Here is a 21,526-nt window from a genome sequence, read left to right as displayed (position 1 = left end):
GCCTCTTTTTAGGGGGTACGTGTTTACAGTATTTGGTTGGCAAATAAAAATTATATCCATTTGATTTAATAGAATATGTCAATTTTACAACACTGGTATACAGATAACGTGAAGAGTTAATTTGAACTAGTATTTTTTTAACGAATACCATTGGTCATTCGTCGGCTATATGATTTCGTACTCTAATTTTTTATTTTTCCAATTGTTTTATAAAGAAAACTTCATTTAACTTCTACATGTAATTCAAATTATATGTTTTTAAATTTGAATGATAAGTTAGAAGCCGGAAAGCATAAAAAAATCAACTGAAATCCTAGTTTCATACAGGTCTCTCATTTAAAGATTTTCACTCTCTTTCTCTCGCGTCTCTCCCTTTCTTTCATATCTCCTCTCCCACCCCCTCTCTCTCTCTCTCTGCCTCTCTATCTCTCTTTCTATCTACACCTATTCATTTTGAAATATCCGAGTCTCTCTCTTCTGTTTCTCTATCCCCCTTTCTCTTCCCACAGTCCCTTTTTAGCTGCCTCACCGATCTCCTTGCTTCATTATGCGACCCCTATATGGGTAACCTTCCCCTCCCAAATTCAGTTGATTTTCTTTCACTATATACACTTTCAAAAGTTTTCATCCTGTTTTAAATTCTTTTTCATCTCATCTGTATCGGTTTCCCTCAACTTTGTATATGTTGGCTTCTGTCATTCTCTCTTTCCCCTCTGTTTACTTGCTCGTCTGTATACTTCTCTGTTCTTGTTCTCTCTCTCTCTCTCTCTCTCTCTTTATGTCACCTTTTTTCACTGCATCATTTGATCACATGTCTGCAATCACCTCCTTCGAACTTTGAATTACTTCTTTTTATATCCATGAGGTTCCATTTTTTAAAATGTCTATCCTCTGAAACTTATCTCTTCTGACACACCCATGATGGGGAAAATAATAAACATCGAAACTGTCTTATACTATCATTATTTTTATTCTACATATCTTTAAATTATCAGCAAACTGCATTTTACCAAATATATACAACTCGTAGCACTCTATATCTCCATTATATACACAACATAGTTTGAATATTCAAAAGTACCTGCATATAGTATAACTTGTGCCATATTGATACCCATCACACCAACGAGACAGACAACAGGCCATCATCAGACAGAACAAAAAATTACATTTTTGGAGTCGGGCTGGAGTCTGTTTGCCGATGAGACTGAGGAATAAATATATCAATTCTCCCATAAGAACGCTGAAATATAACATTTATTAAAACAAATTGATTGTCGCTTAAATGACAGCCCCCCCCCCCCCCCCCCCTCGAAAAAAGAAATAGCCAGATGAAAGTAAAATAAACCACGAAATTCATAATATTGTTTTAACAAAATCATAGAAAACAGAGGTTCAAAGGATTTTGAAATAAAATGATCATTTTTGAAGGCATTGCCATCCTCTTATGCGAAATATTTTGATTCAGTGAAATTGATCACTTGAAGAAAAGAAAAAAGGTATTACAGTTTGCAATATATTTTTTTGTAAATCAAGCTGTAACATACAAATAATAAAATTGAAAAACTCAACAAATTTCAAAACTAAACCATTGTACTTATCTAATCCCGATGTAAAAGCTTCTAATTTAAGAAGAAGTATACAAATTAAGTCAATATCTTATAATACCTATTGCGAAGCATAAGGTATATATCTGGATTTAAAGTTTACTATAGCTGGCTACCATAAACATGCAAGTTTATATCTTTGGCATTTTGACAAAAACATCTAACTATTTCTCACCAAAGCTCAAAGAGGCCCTAGAGTTTACTTGCTAATCCAAATAAGATCTTTGTATTCAGTATTTGACTTTGAACATGTGTCAATCATCGCGAAATAATGATGCCTTTTAAAAATCTAAAAGTAACTTCAAGGGCTTTTTTGCACTTCGGTGAGAAATGACAAGTCTATAATTTATGGACGAAGAATGAGCTACAAGAAATGGCTTTGAAACTTCGAAACATTTTGTCCAATGTCAGGGCGAAATATCACAGCATATATTATACAGTGACTGCATAGAAAGATATTTCCAACGTTACAGACAAAAATCAACAAACAACAATATCATGTGGCGTGAAACAATTAAAAGATATAAAGAAATCTATAAATAGTTGTATATTCTAATTGAGATCACTAGAAAGTTTATGTAACGACGGAGTCCGGAACAGTTTGTAAATTGGCAAAGTTTTTAAAGTCTGCGTAGACGTGACAAAATTAGTCACTCATGTTCACTCCTAAAGCAGCTGCGTGCTGCTTAGCACGCATGCGTAGACTTTCGATGCTACTTGCGTGGACATTAGGACCAACGACAGGTGAGGAGACAGCGGAATGCAACATAGATGGTCCCGAAGGCCAGTTTAACGCCGAAGGGAGATGATGCGCACTAAAGAAGGCAGGGAGCATCGAAGGATGTCTCTCAAATCCCGGCAGGTAACCGAGTGGGGCGCCGAAAGTGGTCCGCGGGAAAAATCCTGCTGTGCTGACGTCGAATAAAGGAGGTCGGAACGCGGGGAGGTTCAACGACGTCTTCGTATTAATGGTTTCGATACCCGATGCCGCGCTTGGATCGTACTTGTCCGTTAGTTCTGTAAGATCAACGAGGACAGAAAATGATTAGTTGAATGGGAAATTTTAATAAATTCACCACAGTGAAGAATTCGAAAAAAGGCTTGGAATTCATTATCAAAACTAAAATAATGGTCTGGCGGACAGTCTCGTCAATTATATATAAGATATCGATCAATCTCTTTATTTAAAATCAGATCTGATGTTTTGTTTATGCAAGATGAATAAAATACTTGACAAAAAATTGTATTATTAGAATCAAATATCAATATGGTCGGGGAATTCTACAGTAAATTGAAAGCAAAATATAAAATACAATGACAAAGAGACGGAGGAAGAGATGATGACAGAAAAACTCAGAATGAAAGAATCTTAAAAGAAATTTTCGAAATATCTTCTACTCACTTTCTTGAGAATGTGGCCTCGGGGATGATACAGAGAACGAGTCGGCATCTTTCTCTTGAGATCCGCGGCTACACACCGACGACCGATCGACTTCGTCTTCTTCCGGCTTCGATAGCCTCGCCATCCGATCCTCCTCTTCCCGGAACTTTCCAACGTCCCTTGGAAGGACTCCACCACGCACATCCACTGCTTCATCATCCTCGTCATCATCGTCTTCTTTATCGCTGCCGTCGACATCGACATCGCACTCGCGTGACATAACGCCGTCGGAACGCGGAGAGATCATCGCTGCGTGAAAATGTTCGCGACTAAAGTCCGTCGTCGGGTGCCTTCGACAACCGTCGTCCAAATCATCTTCTACCAAATTCGAAGTTTCGGGCGTAATCGACTTCTCCTCGGTCTTGTCAGCGTTGCTATGGTTGTCTTCGTCGCCTTCGTTGATGGACTTGTTGCGCTGTTGCTTCCTGAATTTTGCCCTGCGGTTCTTGAACCATACCTTAACAAATAAAGACAAAGAAAATCGACAGATTTAGTTTTAAAATGAGTTTTAAAGTTGAGTATGAAACCAAAACAATAAGTACTTCTTTACAGTGATTTCCAGTTCGTATATGTATGTTCCTCTCCAAGATTTTGCATTGGTGTTCATAAATGTTTTACACTTTTTTAAAAGTTGGATGATGTTGTTTTGTTGCTCAATTTATTAAAAGAACTAAACTGAAACTAAAACTGTTAATGTGTGTTTTAGGGGACAATGATGTATCTGAGCCACTGTGTGTTAGAGAAATCGATGCAAATCGTGTCAATGTGATTTAAAAAAGAGAGAAATATTTACCTGTATTCTAGCTTCTGGAAGATTTGTACACATGGCAAGTCTTTCTCTCATCACAACATCCGGGTAATGAGTCTTGGCGAACGTCTTCTCGAGAGCAGCGAGTTGCTGATTGGTGAATGCAGTGCGGCTGCGTCGTTGCTTGCGGTGTGCCCGTAACGAGCTTCCAGAATGATGTCTGCTTTTAAGGGGAAAAGAATGAAAGATAAGAGAGAGAAAAAGGAGAGGATTTAGATTTAATTGCGATGTGATATGAACCAACATGAATGAGTAAAGTGAAGTTTTAACTCAATGTCTGTAAACAAAATACGATGGAGTATTATTTTTTGGTTTTTATTACTGTTGTTGTTTAATCATTAAATTATCATATATTAAAACATTTTTTCAGAAAATGTCATCATGTCTTTAATAAGACATGTTTTTGTGCAATGTGCAATCAAAGTGAAGAAATTAATTCGTTTAACAATGATGGTTAGATTATGCTTCTAACTTTTGCTCTTATCATGTCATCTTATCATAATTTATGTCGTGGAGAAATTCTGTAAAGGTTTTAGAGAAAATTCGTAATTTATTTCACTTAATGAGCAACTAACCTATACTTCGTGACAAAATCTGATGTTTATAAGCAGTCTATAGTCAAAAGCTGATCAAACATACTGTAGTTTAATGCTAAAATGTTCCTTTTAAAACATGATAGCGATGAGGAAAAGGTAAGCTTTAACAAATCTTTCTTTGAAATCAAACATCCAAACAACACGTATGTGGGAGATATTTGGAAATCAAGTGGGTATTCTTTTCCCTTTCGTTGGACACCAAGTCCGTATATCATCAAAGCGATCCCTTCTTGAAAGCGGATAAGCACGTTTCAGGTTCTCCTGTCGAAATGACTCACACGAGACTCTAACAATTTATGTCAGACAACCATCTCAATATCCCCATAACTATCATTCCTCATCAAAACCACATACATCATTGCTTGCGATTAAACATACATCAACCCCACCAAACAACCCGATTTTCCCGCTTTAAATAAAGCCAACAAATCATTCCCTATTGAGCGCTGTCTGAAATCAAACTCGCCACTATTTACTCCGGAAAAGAGGGAATATGCCAAAACCCTTATTCCAGCCGATGAAAAGAGGTAATATCTCGTCCCACAAATGTATCGAGCGAACGCCCGCAATATCATAGCGGCTCTCCCATGGGGTAGATCGATGCTCGCAGCGCCTCCCAAAAAGCGGCCGGTATTTTCCGGCAGCCGGAGAAAGCCGAACGTGCCAGGCATACGGGACGGCGAATTAAAACAAGATTCGCTAGGCGTGAAACAAGATGGATCAGAAATCCCTCATGAACTTCACTTAATATTCCCAAAGATTTTTTTCTTCTTATTAATACGTTTAGGGCTTAAATCGGGAGGGATTAGGTAGACTTTAGATTATTTAAGCCTCTCAGAGAGGATCGTATTTCACGGCCGAACACCTGCCGACCCCAACGTCATTTTGGTATAATACAATTTCCTCTTTGTACTAAGTAATGAGTGAAATAAAAGTGCGACTTATTACTGTCAAAGAAGTACAACTAATCATCAATAATGCATGAAAATGTTCACATATTTATGATAATGGCGGAACAATGAAAACATGTATTTCCATTTATCTAATCAATGCATAACCTAAGTTGAATTGCTAACAACATTATTATTTATATGAGACAATCATTATTTTCCGACACTGAACATGGTTTTGCTGACATGTTCCAAAGGCAGAATAAATTCACGGGACACGGCCATGAATTTGTAATCACCACAATGAGCATGTACTTAATGATGCGTATTACCAGTACTAACTCAAACAATGAACGAATAAGTTTTCTGAAAAGTCGTAATGGTTGTTCGAATGCCAGGGAGTCGGTTTATATCGATTTAAAATAAATTCACAAACTTTTCTGAAATAAATATGCGATGAGGGATAAGTAAAGATTATTTTTTAATATTTTGAATTTCATTTATAGATATGGATGAAATAATTCATTTGAGGGAGATGAGAAGAGCTTAAACAAACATGCGAATTTGATATCTGCTTTAACCCCGTGTTAAATTCTAGATGTATGATGACAATTGTGTAGAAATATTGTTGTTAAATAATTTATCATTGTGACATTTTACTAGTCCAAAATGTAAAGTAGGCAGGTTATCCAAACTCGAGGAGATTTCTAATGTCCAGACAGTCATGAGACTAATAAATAAAAATTAAATTAGAAGATATCAAAACAGGGGCTACAACTACAAATAATCATTCTAAATGTAAACAAAAATCTACGTTGAAACCTTATACGTCATGACACATATAGATATGAAACTTATACGAAATAAACTTAATTTAGTTCCTAGACCTAAAGATTCTTTTTTGCTAAACAACATGTTTAATGCTGTTAACAATTATGCGGTAAAGTTAAGATTTAAAGTATATGTCTTACGATTTTAATGGTATTGGTTGGACTGAAGTTCAGAACCGAATATATTTGTTGACTGAAAATTAATAACCAATTATCATAATAAACAACAATTTTTTTTAACCAATACAGTATTTGACGTTTAAGCAATGCCGTTTAAGCAATGAAATTGTGTTTTGGAAAATAATGAACGAAAAGGACAAGATATTTGAAGTATTCTTTCAAACAAAATAGACCAACATATATAAGTTTGCGATGATTATATTTCAAAAGTGCTAGAAAAAACTGATGAGTATTATTACTTAGCAAAGGTTTTAAACAAGTCTTTTCAAAGTTTTTAAAGTGTTCCACGATAATTTTAACGATACAAATATTATCTCTTACTCACCAATTAGATGATATATATATAATTGTCACACTTTGGTTAAGACCATTACAAAATATATAATACAAATTATTTTGATAAATAAGGATTACAGAAAGAGCAATTATCTGGAAGAAGAACAAAGTCGGGAAAAGATATTTTTGATAATTTTTATCTATTTTTCAACCTTACCTGATTCGTATGTTCGTTCCTTTTGTAAACTAGTTACATTTAAATAAAATACTATAAACATAAACATTGTCATTAGGCCTATATGAATATTTTAAATAAAACGCGATCCCATCAAAAGTAAACAACAAAATCCCGATAATTTACCCTTGAAAAAGTTGTTTACGATCTTAGGCCTACTGCAGTCCTTGAAACACATTGGATTTATGGTAAAATAAAGCACCGCGATGTCAAACATAATGTATTACATATATATCAAACTTTTATGCCGTTTCGATCAAAACTTTATCTGCAAGTTGCTTGGTTAGAACTTGGTTTCATATAGACGTGGCGATAATGAGTACCGGGTAGGCCTACATAATATGTGGTAACAAATTATAGTAAGATAATGATGCTCTCAAATGAAGCTGATTAATGTGAAGAGGAATCGCCTAAGTACATCAGCGTCTGTAATGGGCATTTATAGATTGTAAAATAATAAAATAATTTACAAGAGTTTCGACTAACTCACCTGCTAGCCTCTCAGCGAGGGAGAGTGCGTGAGTGGACGGGCGATAGCCCGCCTGCATCTGTAACGCCTGCTGGTGCATGGTGTACATGGCGCCAAGAGCGGCCGGGTTGTAACCTCCAAAATGCTGCATCGTTGCTCCACCACGGGTAAAATAAGAATCCGGTGTTCGGAAACAAAAACTGCGAGAAGAAACACAAAAATAGAACTCGTTGGTTCCACAGCGTTCCAAACAAGTGACTTATCGATGAAATCTTGTGAAATGTATAGCTTTGTAAGTTATAGTTGAGGTAGGAATGGAGGAGGAGGAATGGGTTGTGTCCACTGCAAGCTTTTGGAATCAAATGACCGCTGATGGTTTGAGCAATGGTGTTATAACAGTATCCAATCAACAAGTTACCTACACGTGTTACTCCAATCGCCCTGAATGCAAGGGGATACCGTAGGTATACCACGACAAAGCGCCCAAACCGCAATGCTCATACTAATTACCTGCCATCAAAATGGGTAGATTAACCACTTGGCTCTTGTTTGGAGAAGAGAGTACCCTTCTTGGGCAGGTTCATACAACGGAGAAAATAACCACGTCCTTTCTCCCATTTCCCCCGTCAAAAGGGGGTATTTCTTGGGCAAACATAGCCGACGCAGCAGGCGGGTTGGTAAACGTGTCTCCCCGCCTGATACGGGGGCAATCTCAGGTTGTAGCTATAGGCGTACAAGCATATCCTATGTTTGGCGTCCAATAAACTGTGCACACTCAGGGGAGCTATCTAAGTGTGTGAAGAGCTTTGTATATTATATCAATTCAGAGGTTTTGAATTTACATAGCTTGCTTGCCCAGCAACTATATGCATACATTACTGTCTTTCTCATACCTCCCAACACTTCAAATAATCTGGAAATGATTATTAAGAACCTTCTCATAAAAAAAATCTCTTCATCATGTTTCATATTTTACTCGTTTTCTTGTGTTGAAAAATACCAATATAAATGTTTATATTTTGAACTGCCAACACAGATATGAAATATAACTATTTAATCAAAAACTACTCTCAGTTAATGAATAAGTTCTTGAATATTTCCAATCAAGAATCTTAAAAAGAGACAGCTGATAAACTTTTAGTTCCCATTAAACATTTAAATATTTTTAAAAAGGGGTTGTAAACGCATGAAAAGAAGCCAACATTAGCCATGAGTAAATCTATATAGTATTCGCTTACAAGTAAGGTAACAATTCTAAAATGTTTGTTAACATTAAATCAAGTAATTTTACAAATTATGTGGGAATTGTGGCAATATATGAACGAATTTAAACGAACTTCTAAGCACTGGCAGAAAGCCAACATTCATCATCATGATCATTCTTCATTTTTGTTATTTTGGAATTTGATATACAAGAAAGATTCAGGTCGCCATTTGCAAAAATTATCTTTTACCCTTTGAAAAAAGAAATCACGAAAGTACGAAAAGGTTGGTAGGACTTTGCACTTTTCCATCAGCAGTTTTTCTTTCTTATTTTACACGGCAAATGTAAAAATGAATAACATATTCATCAAACGAAACTTTCATATATTTTCACACGGGTATTTTACTATTATTATACAGCTGGGTTTGTTACTACTTTTTTGTAATGTTAATTAATTGGTTTAAGGAGTTGTAATCGATATATAAGGTTTAACAAACTGTGAGAAAGGGCGAATTTTTTGACAGGGTGTGGTGGTCTGACAGACTTTGCATGTGAAGAGATGAATATTTGTTATCATATCTGAAATCGATGGAAGTGGAATCTTTTATACTAATGCTTGAAAGAAAGAAAGGTGAAACGAAATCGAAGGGGAGAAAGAGAAAAAAGCGAGAAGAAAGAAAGAGGAGAATAATGAAAGAGAGAAGAGGAAGAGAGAGAGGGAGATAGAAAGAGATGATGGAAAAGAGAGGGGGAGGGTAGGTAAGAGACTACTACATTATATGCTGTTACGTAGTCTTAAACATGTTGCAATAATTATTATCATAGTAGAAAACACCAATGAAAGGGAATTTATGTATGTTTACAAAGAAGATTGATTACAGAGGTAGGTATATGGCTTCTATGATAAATGTTAATTTATTGAAATGTTTCATTCCTACAATATCATTCGGTTGCAGATGTTTTTGGAGAAATATTTGGGTGATAATTTTCACAAAGAAAGATATCACTACTCAATTATATAATTGCATGCACCACACCTATATCTTCAGTGCAAAACTTTTTTTTTATCAGTCAAATATCAAGAAAGATACAACTTTCAAAATACTGTACGAGCCATAATCTAACGAACATGCAGCTCCAAAAAACATATGATGAAACCAAAGAGTGCAATTTTAACTAAATTTTAACTTCAAATAATGTTATGTGTCAGATGATCATGTTATATCTCATATTCCAGCTTTCTTGATTATGTTAATATATACCATGCATATATATACATTTAGTTAAAGATATATACAAAGTGTCACTCATACATTTCTCATTTCTTTCCTCTCGAACGGAGATCTGATGATAATCGAAATTGTGGCACTTTGTCAGTCTAATGATTCAAATTGTGAAATAAAACATCATTTTTTGTTATAAGAAGGAAACGATGAGCATACACTTGTGATAATTCTTTTACTTTGATGAGAATATGAATTACGCGAGCTGGAGATGTTCAAGGTAAAAATAAGACTGCCACAAAAAGTGAAATGTTTATATAATTTCATTTACGTCGAACAATCGTCAAAGAAAAATGAAAAGGATCGTCATTATTGAATTGGTGAGAATACGTCTCACTCTTAGCTATAGGCATGCTTGTCTTTATAAAACCATAAAGAATAAAAAGAAGATGACATGATAATTTTGTACATTTGCCCATGCTTGGTCGGCTTCAAAGCATCACACGACAGACCGGGAAGTAAAATTGCTAATTGTTTTAGGACTTTCTCTCGCTGTATCTGAACCTTTCCCTCGTACTGATCACGCTTCATTTAAACTTCATAACAGATATGACATTAAAGCAATCCTAGAGACGCTCGGGTATCAGCCGACTATGCTTCAATCCACACACAGAAGGAAATAATTCTTATTAAGATAATTTGATACCAACCAACAAATGGTTGGAAAAGGAAAGAATAAGACCCGAGTATCTCCGCACTTTGATTAATATGATCACACTCTGTACATCTAAGCATAAGGTTAAAATGGAAAAGTAAAATTGATTTGAAAAAAAGTTTCTGCGCCCTAGTTCAGGGAGGAAATTTTCAGGTATAATTAGATCGTTACTTACTTACCGAATCTACAGGCGAGTGAGATTCTGTAATAAGTCCAGGAATGGTGTATTGAGAGAAACAATCCAAGAAGACAGCAAACCAAAAGTCAAGTATATGTTTTGAATCGAGTTCTTGAAGTATTTAGCGTTTTTTCTCCAGTGGTGATAAGCTGTTAGTGAACTGAAAAGAAACAACGGACCGTCCTTTATTTTCCGCCCAAACCGACGGCGACGTGAATTGGTTGTGATTATGGCTTGCCTGCAGAATTGCAGAGTTTCATCGCGCTGCGTTTTGCATCGTACGTCAATCAAATTGCTGCTTAAAGTAAAAGGGGAGGAGCCGCGTCCATTGCGGCTCATTAAACTCTGACACTTTTGAATCAATTGACTATTCCATTCTCATATAGGTAAGACGTTTTGGCTATCAAACTTAAAAGTAATTATAATCGCAACTTGCTTTCATCCTAGCAAGATATGATGTGCAATGCTATTCGAAATAAATATTTGAATATGCACATAGGAGTGATTACATTGGCATCGTAAAAAGATTTGGTGCATTTATTTGGATGAAACACCCCTTATTTCGGGAATTTGGAATGGTCTTGATGCAAAGTGGATCTTTTGTGACCATTGGCGGCTAAGCAAGACATGCATCCGGCATTAATTCCACCAATGAATGGAGGAGCAGACGGCATCACTTCGACGCCACTTCTTCCTCTCATTCTCTTCTAGTCCAGAGATCTGTGACAAGCAAAAGACAATCCAAGGTCTTGACTGATATTTTACCCATTTATCTTTTTTTTTTGTCTTTGAAAAAAAAGGAAAGCTATGAAGAATTATATAGATTTGTAGACTATAATACTATAGAGTATAATAATTGACTGTTAAAAAGGAATGAGAGAGGAAACGGTATTTTAAATCATTTTCGTTTTTTTTTTTTTTCTTCACATTTCTCATTTTGTCTATGATATAAAGCAAACTGAAAACAATTTAAACCTTTTATTTTGTAGGTTAAGAATAATTAACAGTTGAAAAAAATTGGGAAGGGGGTAGTAGTTAATACATAAACCATATAGTACATACATATTAAGTATGACTCTCAGGAAATGGCTGATGCATTCTTCTTGTTTATAGATTTCTATACATGGAATTAAATAGTGTAAATCAAGAAAAAGAAGATACATTGGTTTGTTTGTTTGTCTGTTTGTTGTTTTTTCGGTTTGAATATTCCTCTTTGGTAGTTTATTTTGTAAAATCTAGCCAAGCTTTGAATACAAAAAAGAAAGTATGATATTTTGGAGAAACCAATGATAATCTTTTTTTTAAATTCATAGTTTGGATTTTGAATAAACTACTGGAGATGGCTGTTCGGACCAAAAATTTGTTTATATTTGTTTTTAAATAACTTTATTGATAATTCAGCGTTAAAGCAACAAAGTCATGATTCCAAAAGCATTAAAAGAAAAGGAGAACATAATAAGAAAAGCACAGGGCTTGACCTAATTAGTGGTCCATATGCAGGGCAAAAAATACAAATGATTAAAAATAGCTTTTAAGCATCAACAATCAATATTTTATATGTTTTTCGAATACTAATTTGATCTTGAAATCACACTTACATGTACATCAAAAACAGCCGTCAGGCTGTATTGATTTTGTTGGTTCCCTCCTTTAAAATCCTAAAAAAACAAGGACAGACAAAATTGAATGACATTACAGGCCGTTTAAGTCGATGTTTTATATATAATTTTTAAGTTTTTATGAAATTATGTGATGACGAAAATATACCATACATTAATGATTAGTTATGATACATGTTTAACAATTTTTCATCTACAAATCTAGATGATTTGAAAGGGGAAGTTTTTCTAAACTTATTTCTGGACAAACGTCGATGATAATATATTTTGTTTTACTTCATGGCGAAATTTCGTTCGGTCTTTCCTTTCTAAGTTAGTATCGCATCCTAGTTCCAAATTGTCAGAGATTTGGTCATCTTTCTCTGGTCTTTCCCACTGTGGTTGACGAAAAAAGAAAACACGATGCGGTGTAACGTTTTTCCTCCCTTATTGTTCCGGCAACGAAAACATAGAGACGATAATGGGGGGAAAACAGTGATCCGATACAAAAAGTATCTGTCCTTGCAAGTTGTGGGCCATGGTCACACCACTATCACACGGTAGTGGTATGAAAAGAAAACGCTAAATACAAGCATCTTTTCCGCCCCTTCTATTAGTGTTCTGGTAAATTCGAAAAGAGCACAATGGAAAATGTGTGATGTTCTTGTAATCCTGTCTCCTCCCATCTCCGATGACTGGTTTGTTGTGGGATACGAGGTCTGTAGAGTTATCAAAAGTCATCGAAGAAAAAAAGAGAAACACAAACTCGGCGACAACAGGGTCTTGTCTACGCGGGGGTGATTTTTTCCCATGATGCGGGCGTCTAAAAACAGCATCCTTACAATACTTTTCCTCTATTTCCTTATTCTTCTTATTATTCTTTGAAGAATAGAAATCGTGTTTTCTTATTTTTTTGTTTAGGTTGTATCTATTTTTTGTTGCTAAGACGTGACTTAACGAAGGTCGATTGGACTGAATACGGATGGCGGTCATGAAGGTCGTTATGTCATTGCCATGATTGGCATTGCGATTCATACCAGCTGAGAGACAAAAATGTTCAATAAATTGTGATGATACCTGGCGAAAAGAGAAAAATAGAAACTGAAGATACGAAACATAATCGTTTCATTTCATGACACCAATCATAAGAATGAGGATACAGAATTATTTTTTTTGAGTGGATGATCTGGTATTTCCCTTTTTTTTTTAGCTCATGATAATAATTTGCACATTGATTGCCATTGTTGACAGTTTGGATCTTCATGAACTCTGACCTAAAATGATCAGTGCGAGATTTGTTAAAACTTCGCGGTCTATGGTTTGAAAATAGTAAGCGGTGTGTTAAAAATTACGTATTTCTCAATAAATGTTTTTATTAGCATTCATGTGATTCAATGTCATTTTCTAAAAATATTAATCTGCCGTAGAACGAATGGAAATGAAAGAAAATGAATAAGCTTCAAGATACATTAACATTTGATTTGATTTGATTTGATTTGATTTCTTTCTATATTTCCAAATATAATAACAGAATAACAAAGAACATATAAACGTAAGGTATAATACAAAATATACAAACAATGATAACTTCATGTCAATTTTGTTTAATGTTTATTTTTTTTTATATATTTTGTTTTACATGTACATATGATAACGAAACTTAATATTTCTAACAAAAAACAAAATTAAAGTATTATCCAAACTATCAGTTGAAAAAGTGCAGGAGACCGCAATCATAAGCGAAAGACCCATCGATTACTATGATAATTATCTAGATGAAGAAACAAAATATTCGTATTTTTCTAATCAACATAATCTATTTTAATTCCGCAATTTTCGAATTGTAGTAATGATAGTACACTGTAGTTTCATTTAAGGCTGCAAAAAGAAAATAGTGCATATTTCCGTTTTAAAATGAATTTAATCACGGGATATTGTAAATTCACTTTTTGTTGACAAAGTATACGTAAGAACATCAAGAAATTTGAAATATTGATAGGCCTATCAATAATAAATAACCGTCGACAAAGTTCATTTAATTGTCATGCATAGCCGATCGAAAGTTCTTGCTGCTAAATAATGTGTCGTATTAGCCCCCAATTGTTAATAATAAAAACATGACCTTGTTTATTTCCTCTCTTTTTTTTTTATATATATATATATATATGTTTTAATGTAGCATCTATAATATTGTATATACTATTACTTACACTCGTTAATAATCATGATTGCAAATAAAGTGATATTGAAACAAACAAAAAGCATTTCAATAGTGACGAAGGGTTCCTCTTTAGGTCTAAGGCAATAAAAACATCTATTTCTCACCATTTTGGCAACTCCTCTGACCAAACAGATTTCCGTACTTTTCCAAATACGGCAATTTTTTAGTTTAGAGAAGTCAACAGTCACAAGGCGTCGTGCTGTCAAAGTCATTCTCTTTGTCTATTTCTAACACCTAATATGACACATGGTTACAATAATTCACCACAGCGAGAAATATCTGTGGGAACCTCTCACACACATACACACACACACACACACACACACACACACACACACACCCTCACACCCTCGCACTCACCCATACACACACACACATACAAAAAGAAACAGTCAAACCTACTTTTTCTGTCTTATAGCAATTTGACCAAAAACAGCCAGACCTACTTTTTCTGTCTTACAACAATTTGACCGAAAACAGTTAGCAGACCTACTTTTTCTGTCTTATCAAAATTTGACTGAGACAAGGGTATCCATGCATTTCTTGATTACTGTTTCTCAGTCTTTTCTTTTTAGAATCATCCCCAAAAGATCAAATTGAAAGACTCTTTCAAAACGTGTGATTACCCCGCAGTGCCACTGCCTGGTAACGTAGATTATGGTATCAAAAGATTTTTAAAAGGTGACAATAATAGAAACCTATTTTACGTAAGGTTTTTATTAAATGGTAGAAATTTTACAGGCTTGTAGGATTAATCTTCCCAGGTGTACTATCTAATATGTTACGTGTTGATCTAATGTGGCATATATTTGAGCACAGTGACTGTATCTCATCTATATCAAATTTGTTTTGTCCTTTAGTGTCTACGTCAAGTGATTAATATAACATTCTGAATATTCAAAATACCTCCTCTCATTAATTTCTCAACTTATTTCAATTTGGTGAAAACAGCCGGGAATTCTTGATTAATATGTCAAGGGAGATTTGTTTCTGAAGAAAAAGAAGCTTACCAGTTATAACTCTCAATTTACTCATCATGACGGATTCGGAATGCTTCTTTATTCCTCACTCCAAACGAGTGCTTAAGTAATACCCTCTTTAGATACTCCAATATCAATGAATTCATACATAAATGTTTAGTCACTGTCAACACAGAACCGTGAATAGGCCGATGCTTTGCTCGCTGACCTTCAAACTTATGGGATAAAGGGATATAAGGAGAAAAGAATCGCTTTTGTACGGACTATAGATACTAATAGCAGAGTTTGCTTTTCACGCGTTTGCAAGAGGCGATAATAGTTATTGTCGCGACACATTGAGCCAATATTTGTGATATTATGCGGACAATAATTTACCTTTTATCGGTCTATATTTTTCCTCATACACCAGGTTCCCCTTTGTTCACGGTATGTGGGGTAAGACGGAACATATGAAGTTCTCCTCTTTTTTTTCTCTCTCTCTCTCTATCTCTCTCTCTTACTCTCTCTCTCTCTCTCTCTCTATGACTCGCTTTCTATCTATCCAAGTCTTTCTCTCTTTCTCTCTCTCTTTTTGACTATTTTTTAATCCCTTTTCTTGCTTTTTCTTTCTCTCTCTCTATGACTCGATTTCTAACTGTCCAAGTCTTTTTCTCTTTCTCTCTCTCTCTCTGACTATTTTTAATCCCTTTTCTTGCTTTTTCTTTCCCTGTCTCTATTTCCTGATATGTTTCTTCAATCTTTCTTTACTCCTCTCTCATTTCTTTTCCTTACCCCTCTCACTACCCATTAGTCCTCCCCATCTCTCTCTCTCTCTCTCTCTCCTTTCCTTTATCTCATTTTCAACCATCTCGTCTCTTTGATACCCCCTCCCCAATCTCTTTCCTTCGCCCTCTCTTTACCCTTTACTCCCCACCCTCCTCCACTAATCAGCCCTTCTCCCTCCATTTTCACATTCTCTCTCTTGGCTTTTGTGAGTAAGTGAGAGGTGCAATCGAGGGCTTTATGGAGCGCGTAATGATCGCTATTGTAGTGACAAATTGTTTGACATTGTGTTTGAGTTATATATATTACAAAGGGTGTTAGACCGTGCAAGGACCACGCTCGGGCTCAAATATTGATACATCTTATGCGCCTCGTTAGTAATCACAAAATCCAGATTTGTATTTCTCTACAGCATTTATATATTCGTAAAATAGCCGGGTGCAATTCTTGTTGACTACAAGAAGTTTAATTTGTATAAATCAGGTAAGCTTTGGTGGATCTTATGAGAAACAACGCGGATTGCCACGTTAGTGATCAGAGAATCTAGATTTGTATTTATTTTACTTTTCATTTTTCATTGAGCAGCCGGGTTTATCGAATCTCTTGTTTACCATGTTAACTCAAATAAGTGTAGAATGGTATCACATCAGCTAAAATAAGACTTTCATGACCCTTGAAGAAACGCTGCGGAATGCCTCGTTACAGTAATTAGAAGATCCAGATATATTTTTCTTCTCTTTTTTCTCACTATTCCACCGAGCAGGCGGTCGTATTGCATCTCTTGTTATCTACACAGATTGTGCATTGTTATGATATAAAGTAGGGTGCCATTCAGCTGTGAAGTGAACACAAACCCATTACAAAGACTAATGAAGAATTTAAAATTATACAATTGTGATATTAAAACTATTAAAGCAAGGTAAATCGCAGGGTAATTTGAAGTGAATTACCTAAACAAAGAAACTGTCATATTGTTATTTCATGATAAAAATGTTGTTTATTTTCATCAAAATCATTAAGTCACTGATACGAGACAACAAGCTATATCATTGTACTCTTAGGCATGATAACAATTTTTTTTGTATAGGCCTAATTTTCAGGCCTTTATCTCCTTCTGAACTTATTCGAAGAGAACTTGTCACATTAATACTTGTTCACACTACATTGAAGAGGGTGAGCAAAGGGTCATGTCCACGAATGCTCATTGCGAAACTGGTCTACTACCTCTCAGATAGACAGTAAACAATTTATGTACATGTGTCGTGTACTACTCGTCCCCCTTCCTTTTCCTTTTCTTTCCCCTCCCTCTATTTATATCATCTTCTCTCCTTACCTCCTCCACCGTGTCCACCTTTCGTTCCTATCTTTCTCTCTCTCTCTCTCTCTCTCTCTCTCTCTCTATCTATCTCTCCCCTCCCTCTCTGTCTCCCCCCCCCTCTCTCTATTATTACTATTTTTGCTCCTCAATCTAGTCTCCTTACGACCTTTTTCTCACTTCTCAATCTTTAAATGTCGACTTCTTTCTTAAGTTTTCCCTATTACTATGTTATTTATACTTGTGCTTTTTGTTAATGTCATGATCTCGTTTGGATTTATGTACATTATGTGACTTATCAATTATTTTGTAACTACTTCATATTTTGCTTTATGTGCTGCCAGTGGAGGCCAATTTTCTATGTTTTGAATATGGACCAATAAATTATCTATCTATCTAATCAATATATATTCGTGTGTGAGGGATATGTGCTTTCGAATTACTTATATTTAAAATCTTGTATGCGAATGCTCATTAAATCGGTGTGTGTGTGTGTGTGTGTGTGTGCGTGCTGGTGCCCGTGTGTGTGGGTTTGGAGAGGGTTTCCAAGATAGGGTTCGTATGGGGGAAGTGGGATTCTCTGTAAATGCTATTAGAGACATCTATATTCTGCCTTGATTTTGAAATCGATTGTATGACAACATTGGCACCACATAGAGAACTTATTATTAGGAAAATCGACTTAAGAAATGTCATATCGTCAACACATTAATGGACACATTCGGCACACGACGATGTGGAATGTTTATCCAAATGAAACACTTTGAAGATAAATTAGCCACATATCCTTTTCCTGTTTCATATCTGTCAATCATAGTTTAGCTTCACGACGCATACGTCCGGTATACCAACCCGTCCATATACATAAACCCTCTTGTCTATACATTTCGGTTGTCCATTTGTGTTATTGTTTCTAGCTACACCCTAGCCTGACTGACTGGCGCGGGGTCGTCCTTGGTAGCCGCCCAGGACGTCCCTAGCATCGAAACCTGACCGTACCGTTAACCCTACTCATCCACGTAATGAAGATGACGTGTAAGAGAAGAGGAATTAAATCACAATTACAATCAATAGAAACAAGCTGTAATTACACAGCTCTCTGCTTCTATTCAGCCTACAATCGCCTCACAATGGATTCCTACATAATAGATCTGGTTTCTGTCATTCAATAGAAACCATATCTAACACTCATATCCGCCGGCAAGTTTCGAGCCTCTGAGTAGACATTTGTATTTTGGTATGTCCCATATTTTTGTTCTCTCTCTCTCCCTTTCTCTGTTGACAACGCAGCCAAGAGGATGGCGAGGGCGGCCGCTACCACAGCAGGTGCGGCATAGATACACCGGCTGCTGAGGTGCTAAAACCTCCACCACCAATCGATGCGTGTGGGACTGGGACGCGCCAAGCGCTATTGTCCGCGGCGCACAAATCCGTCGGAATCTTGGCATTACGATTCCACGATGTCTGCCCAATCCTCTTGTCTATGCTAAGATTGATTTTATTACTCGCTCCCCGGAAATGCCTTTTCCCTGACGATGTCGTGATTACACGGCTTCATTACACAGCATGAAAGAGATATGTACATGTATGCCCAGCTAATTCTTTTGTATACATTAATAATTACTCCAATTCACAATAACACGGAGGAAATGGTGGTCTAAGACTGCTGAGGGCGTGTCTTGTCCAAAGGCGTCACATCTAGTTCAACTTGAGAAGAACTCGGATGACTAGCTTTCTAGATCGAGTCTACACCACAATTGAGAAGAATAAGAATGCGCTAAAGCAGGCTTGAAAGAAACAACAATCCCTACGAAACCACGGTCCCATACAAAATTATTCTGCTTTCTTTTTTAATGACCGGGATCAAGAAACAGAGCGTGTCAGAATTTTTGTAAGTAAACCTTTATTGTGGTAATTTATGTGACCGCAATATTATTCAAGTAATTATCAATCATTGAGACTGATTTTGTAATGGATAGGGTATTCAAATCCATATGCTCCTCCCTCTCCCTCTCTCCTGCCCTCTTTCTCTCTCTCTCTGTCTCTCACTCTTTCCCCACTCTTTATCTCTTTCTTTTTCTCTATTTTCGATGGTATTTTCAGAAGCGGATGTTCTTTAAACCTCAAGCCAGATCGAAAAGGGAAATAATCCATCAAAAAACAAATTGACGTTCGCGATGTCTATGGAAAGTCATAAAGATAAAATCAGAAACAAGATGAAATTACGAGGCCTTAAATAGTCACGATTTTCAGTTAGCGGTTGCCAGGCCTTGAATAAAGTAGGCCTGGTGGACCTGGTGGCAGATTAGCCTAGTATTAAACAAGATATCCAACGAAGTCTACAACTACTCCTACTGACACGACTATTAATAGTACTTTAATACCGCCAAATGAAATGTCAATTCAATTACTTAGTTTTGTTAAAGTCATTAGGAAAAGTAACGTTATCGTTAAGACATCAGGAAACAACGAGGAAATCAGATTGACCTTTTCCCTTCATTCTCGACCCTGTTTTCATTCGTACTAGTTTTAGTATGAGAGGGGTTGCTATTCATGGCAATGGAAATATACAGCGCTTCAAATTCAGAAGCTTATCATTTATCTCTAAAATCCTTTCGATCTGATATTTTCCTTCTTGTCCCGTGAAGTGAGATCACATGGTCGTTAACCCGATGACTTCTTGATTCTCTTCTTCCCCTAGGCTTTAACACAGGGGCCACCCGGTTCCAGTAGTCCATGGGTTAAGTGATATAGTACTTATTTGATGCATGAGGTGATCAAGTCGCTTGGGTAATTTTTCAACAGCGATAATATAACATTCAAATCCTCTACTCCTAGACCTAACCCTAGCCTCATCACAGCCGGCTTATAACCCAATTCGAATCCGAATTTATCATTAGACTTACCACGCATCCGTATCCTTGTGTTATGTGTGGAAAAGAAAAGACCTACTGCAAACTAGTGTATGGTTTCAATTTGAGAGTTACCTGTTATATACTTTGTTTTAAATCAGGTTGAAGTCGGATTAACATATCATATTTTATTCAGGTAATCAGTCATGTTGGTAGTAAAATCGATTAAAAAAATATATCCCTATTAATATGAAAAACCGATCTATGTGTGTGTGCGTGCGGGTTAGGGAATATGTGCGTGTGTTAGGTAGAGTGGATGGATTCATGTGGGTGTCAGTGTGTGGGTGTGTGTAATATGTGTAATACCACCAGCAGGCGACCACGCCCCCACCTACCCTATCCTCCGCTATATACGTAACAGGGCGTAGCCCATCTCACGATCTTCAGTAGATGTAAAAATAGCGCATCCACTTCTCCTGATTAAGTGATCTTAAAGACAATGGTCACAAGAACCAGATCGCTCTATATATTAGCCTTAATAAATGCCATTATTGTCATATTGGGGAGGTCTCATGCAGGTATCAGATGTGAAAATCATATTCAAAAATATCTTTTGAGTACCAAAATGTACTGTGTTGCAAAGAATAGGAATGACAAAATGTCCCATTTGGAGTCTTTATTATTCTAAATCGTGTCACAAACTTTGTCAGCAAAGTCTAATCTCCGCCTTGTTCGTAAGGCACACTGCCATACTTCGGCGTTTGAGTAATAAAACCGTGGAGCGATCAAATTATACGAGTGATTGTGTCGCTGTGTTGATACAAAGAAGGTGGTGGTTTTCAATAGTCCCAGGTATAGAAAAATGATGTGGCTATATGAGGTTTTAGGTTGACAGTCGCCTTAGGGAAGGGCTCGGATTATAGCTCAAACGTGTTGTTCCAAGGCTTTGATCGGATTAAACTATTCAGGGGCTTTCAGGGAATCAAAATCGCATTTTGCTGGTTCTTTGAGGTCTTTTCTTCTCGCTAGCAATTTAATGCCGGTTTTATTGTTGGTGGTTCGATTCTTAACAGCGACATTTCATCGTGCATGCTGGTTAAAGGACGGCTGGGCTAGGGCATACATTTTAGGATGCTAAAAGGACAT

General features: G+C 36.2%; 1 protein-coding gene across 1 annotated transcript; it reads right to left on the bottom strand.

Moving 5' to 3' along the window:
* Window positions 1–951: 951 nt before the first annotated feature.
* LOC575591 (diencephalon/mesencephalon homeobox protein 1-B) lies at window positions 952–10,883 on the bottom strand. Its single transcript, XM_011672292.2, is given in 6 exon segments — window positions 952–2,624; window positions 3,010–3,505; window positions 3,842–3,990; window positions 3,993–4,016; window positions 7,354–7,532; window positions 10,650–10,883. Coding segments are annotated over 5 exon segments (1,170 nt in total). The 5' UTR covers window positions 7,484–7,532; window positions 10,650–10,883; the 3' UTR covers window positions 952–2,253.
* Between the last annotated feature and the right edge of the window lie 10,643 nt (window positions 10,884–21,526).

The sequence above is a fragment of the Strongylocentrotus purpuratus genome, unplaced genomic scaffold (genome assembly GCF_000002235.5).
Source record: "Strongylocentrotus purpuratus isolate Spur 01 unplaced genomic scaffold, Spur_5.0 spur5_scaffold_10, whole genome shotgun sequence".
Taxonomy (NCBI): Eukaryota; Metazoa; Echinodermata; class Echinoidea; order Camarodonta; family Strongylocentrotidae; genus Strongylocentrotus; species Strongylocentrotus purpuratus.
Note: the sequence above shows the minus strand (reverse complement) of the source record. Positions and strands in the feature narration are given on the sequence as shown.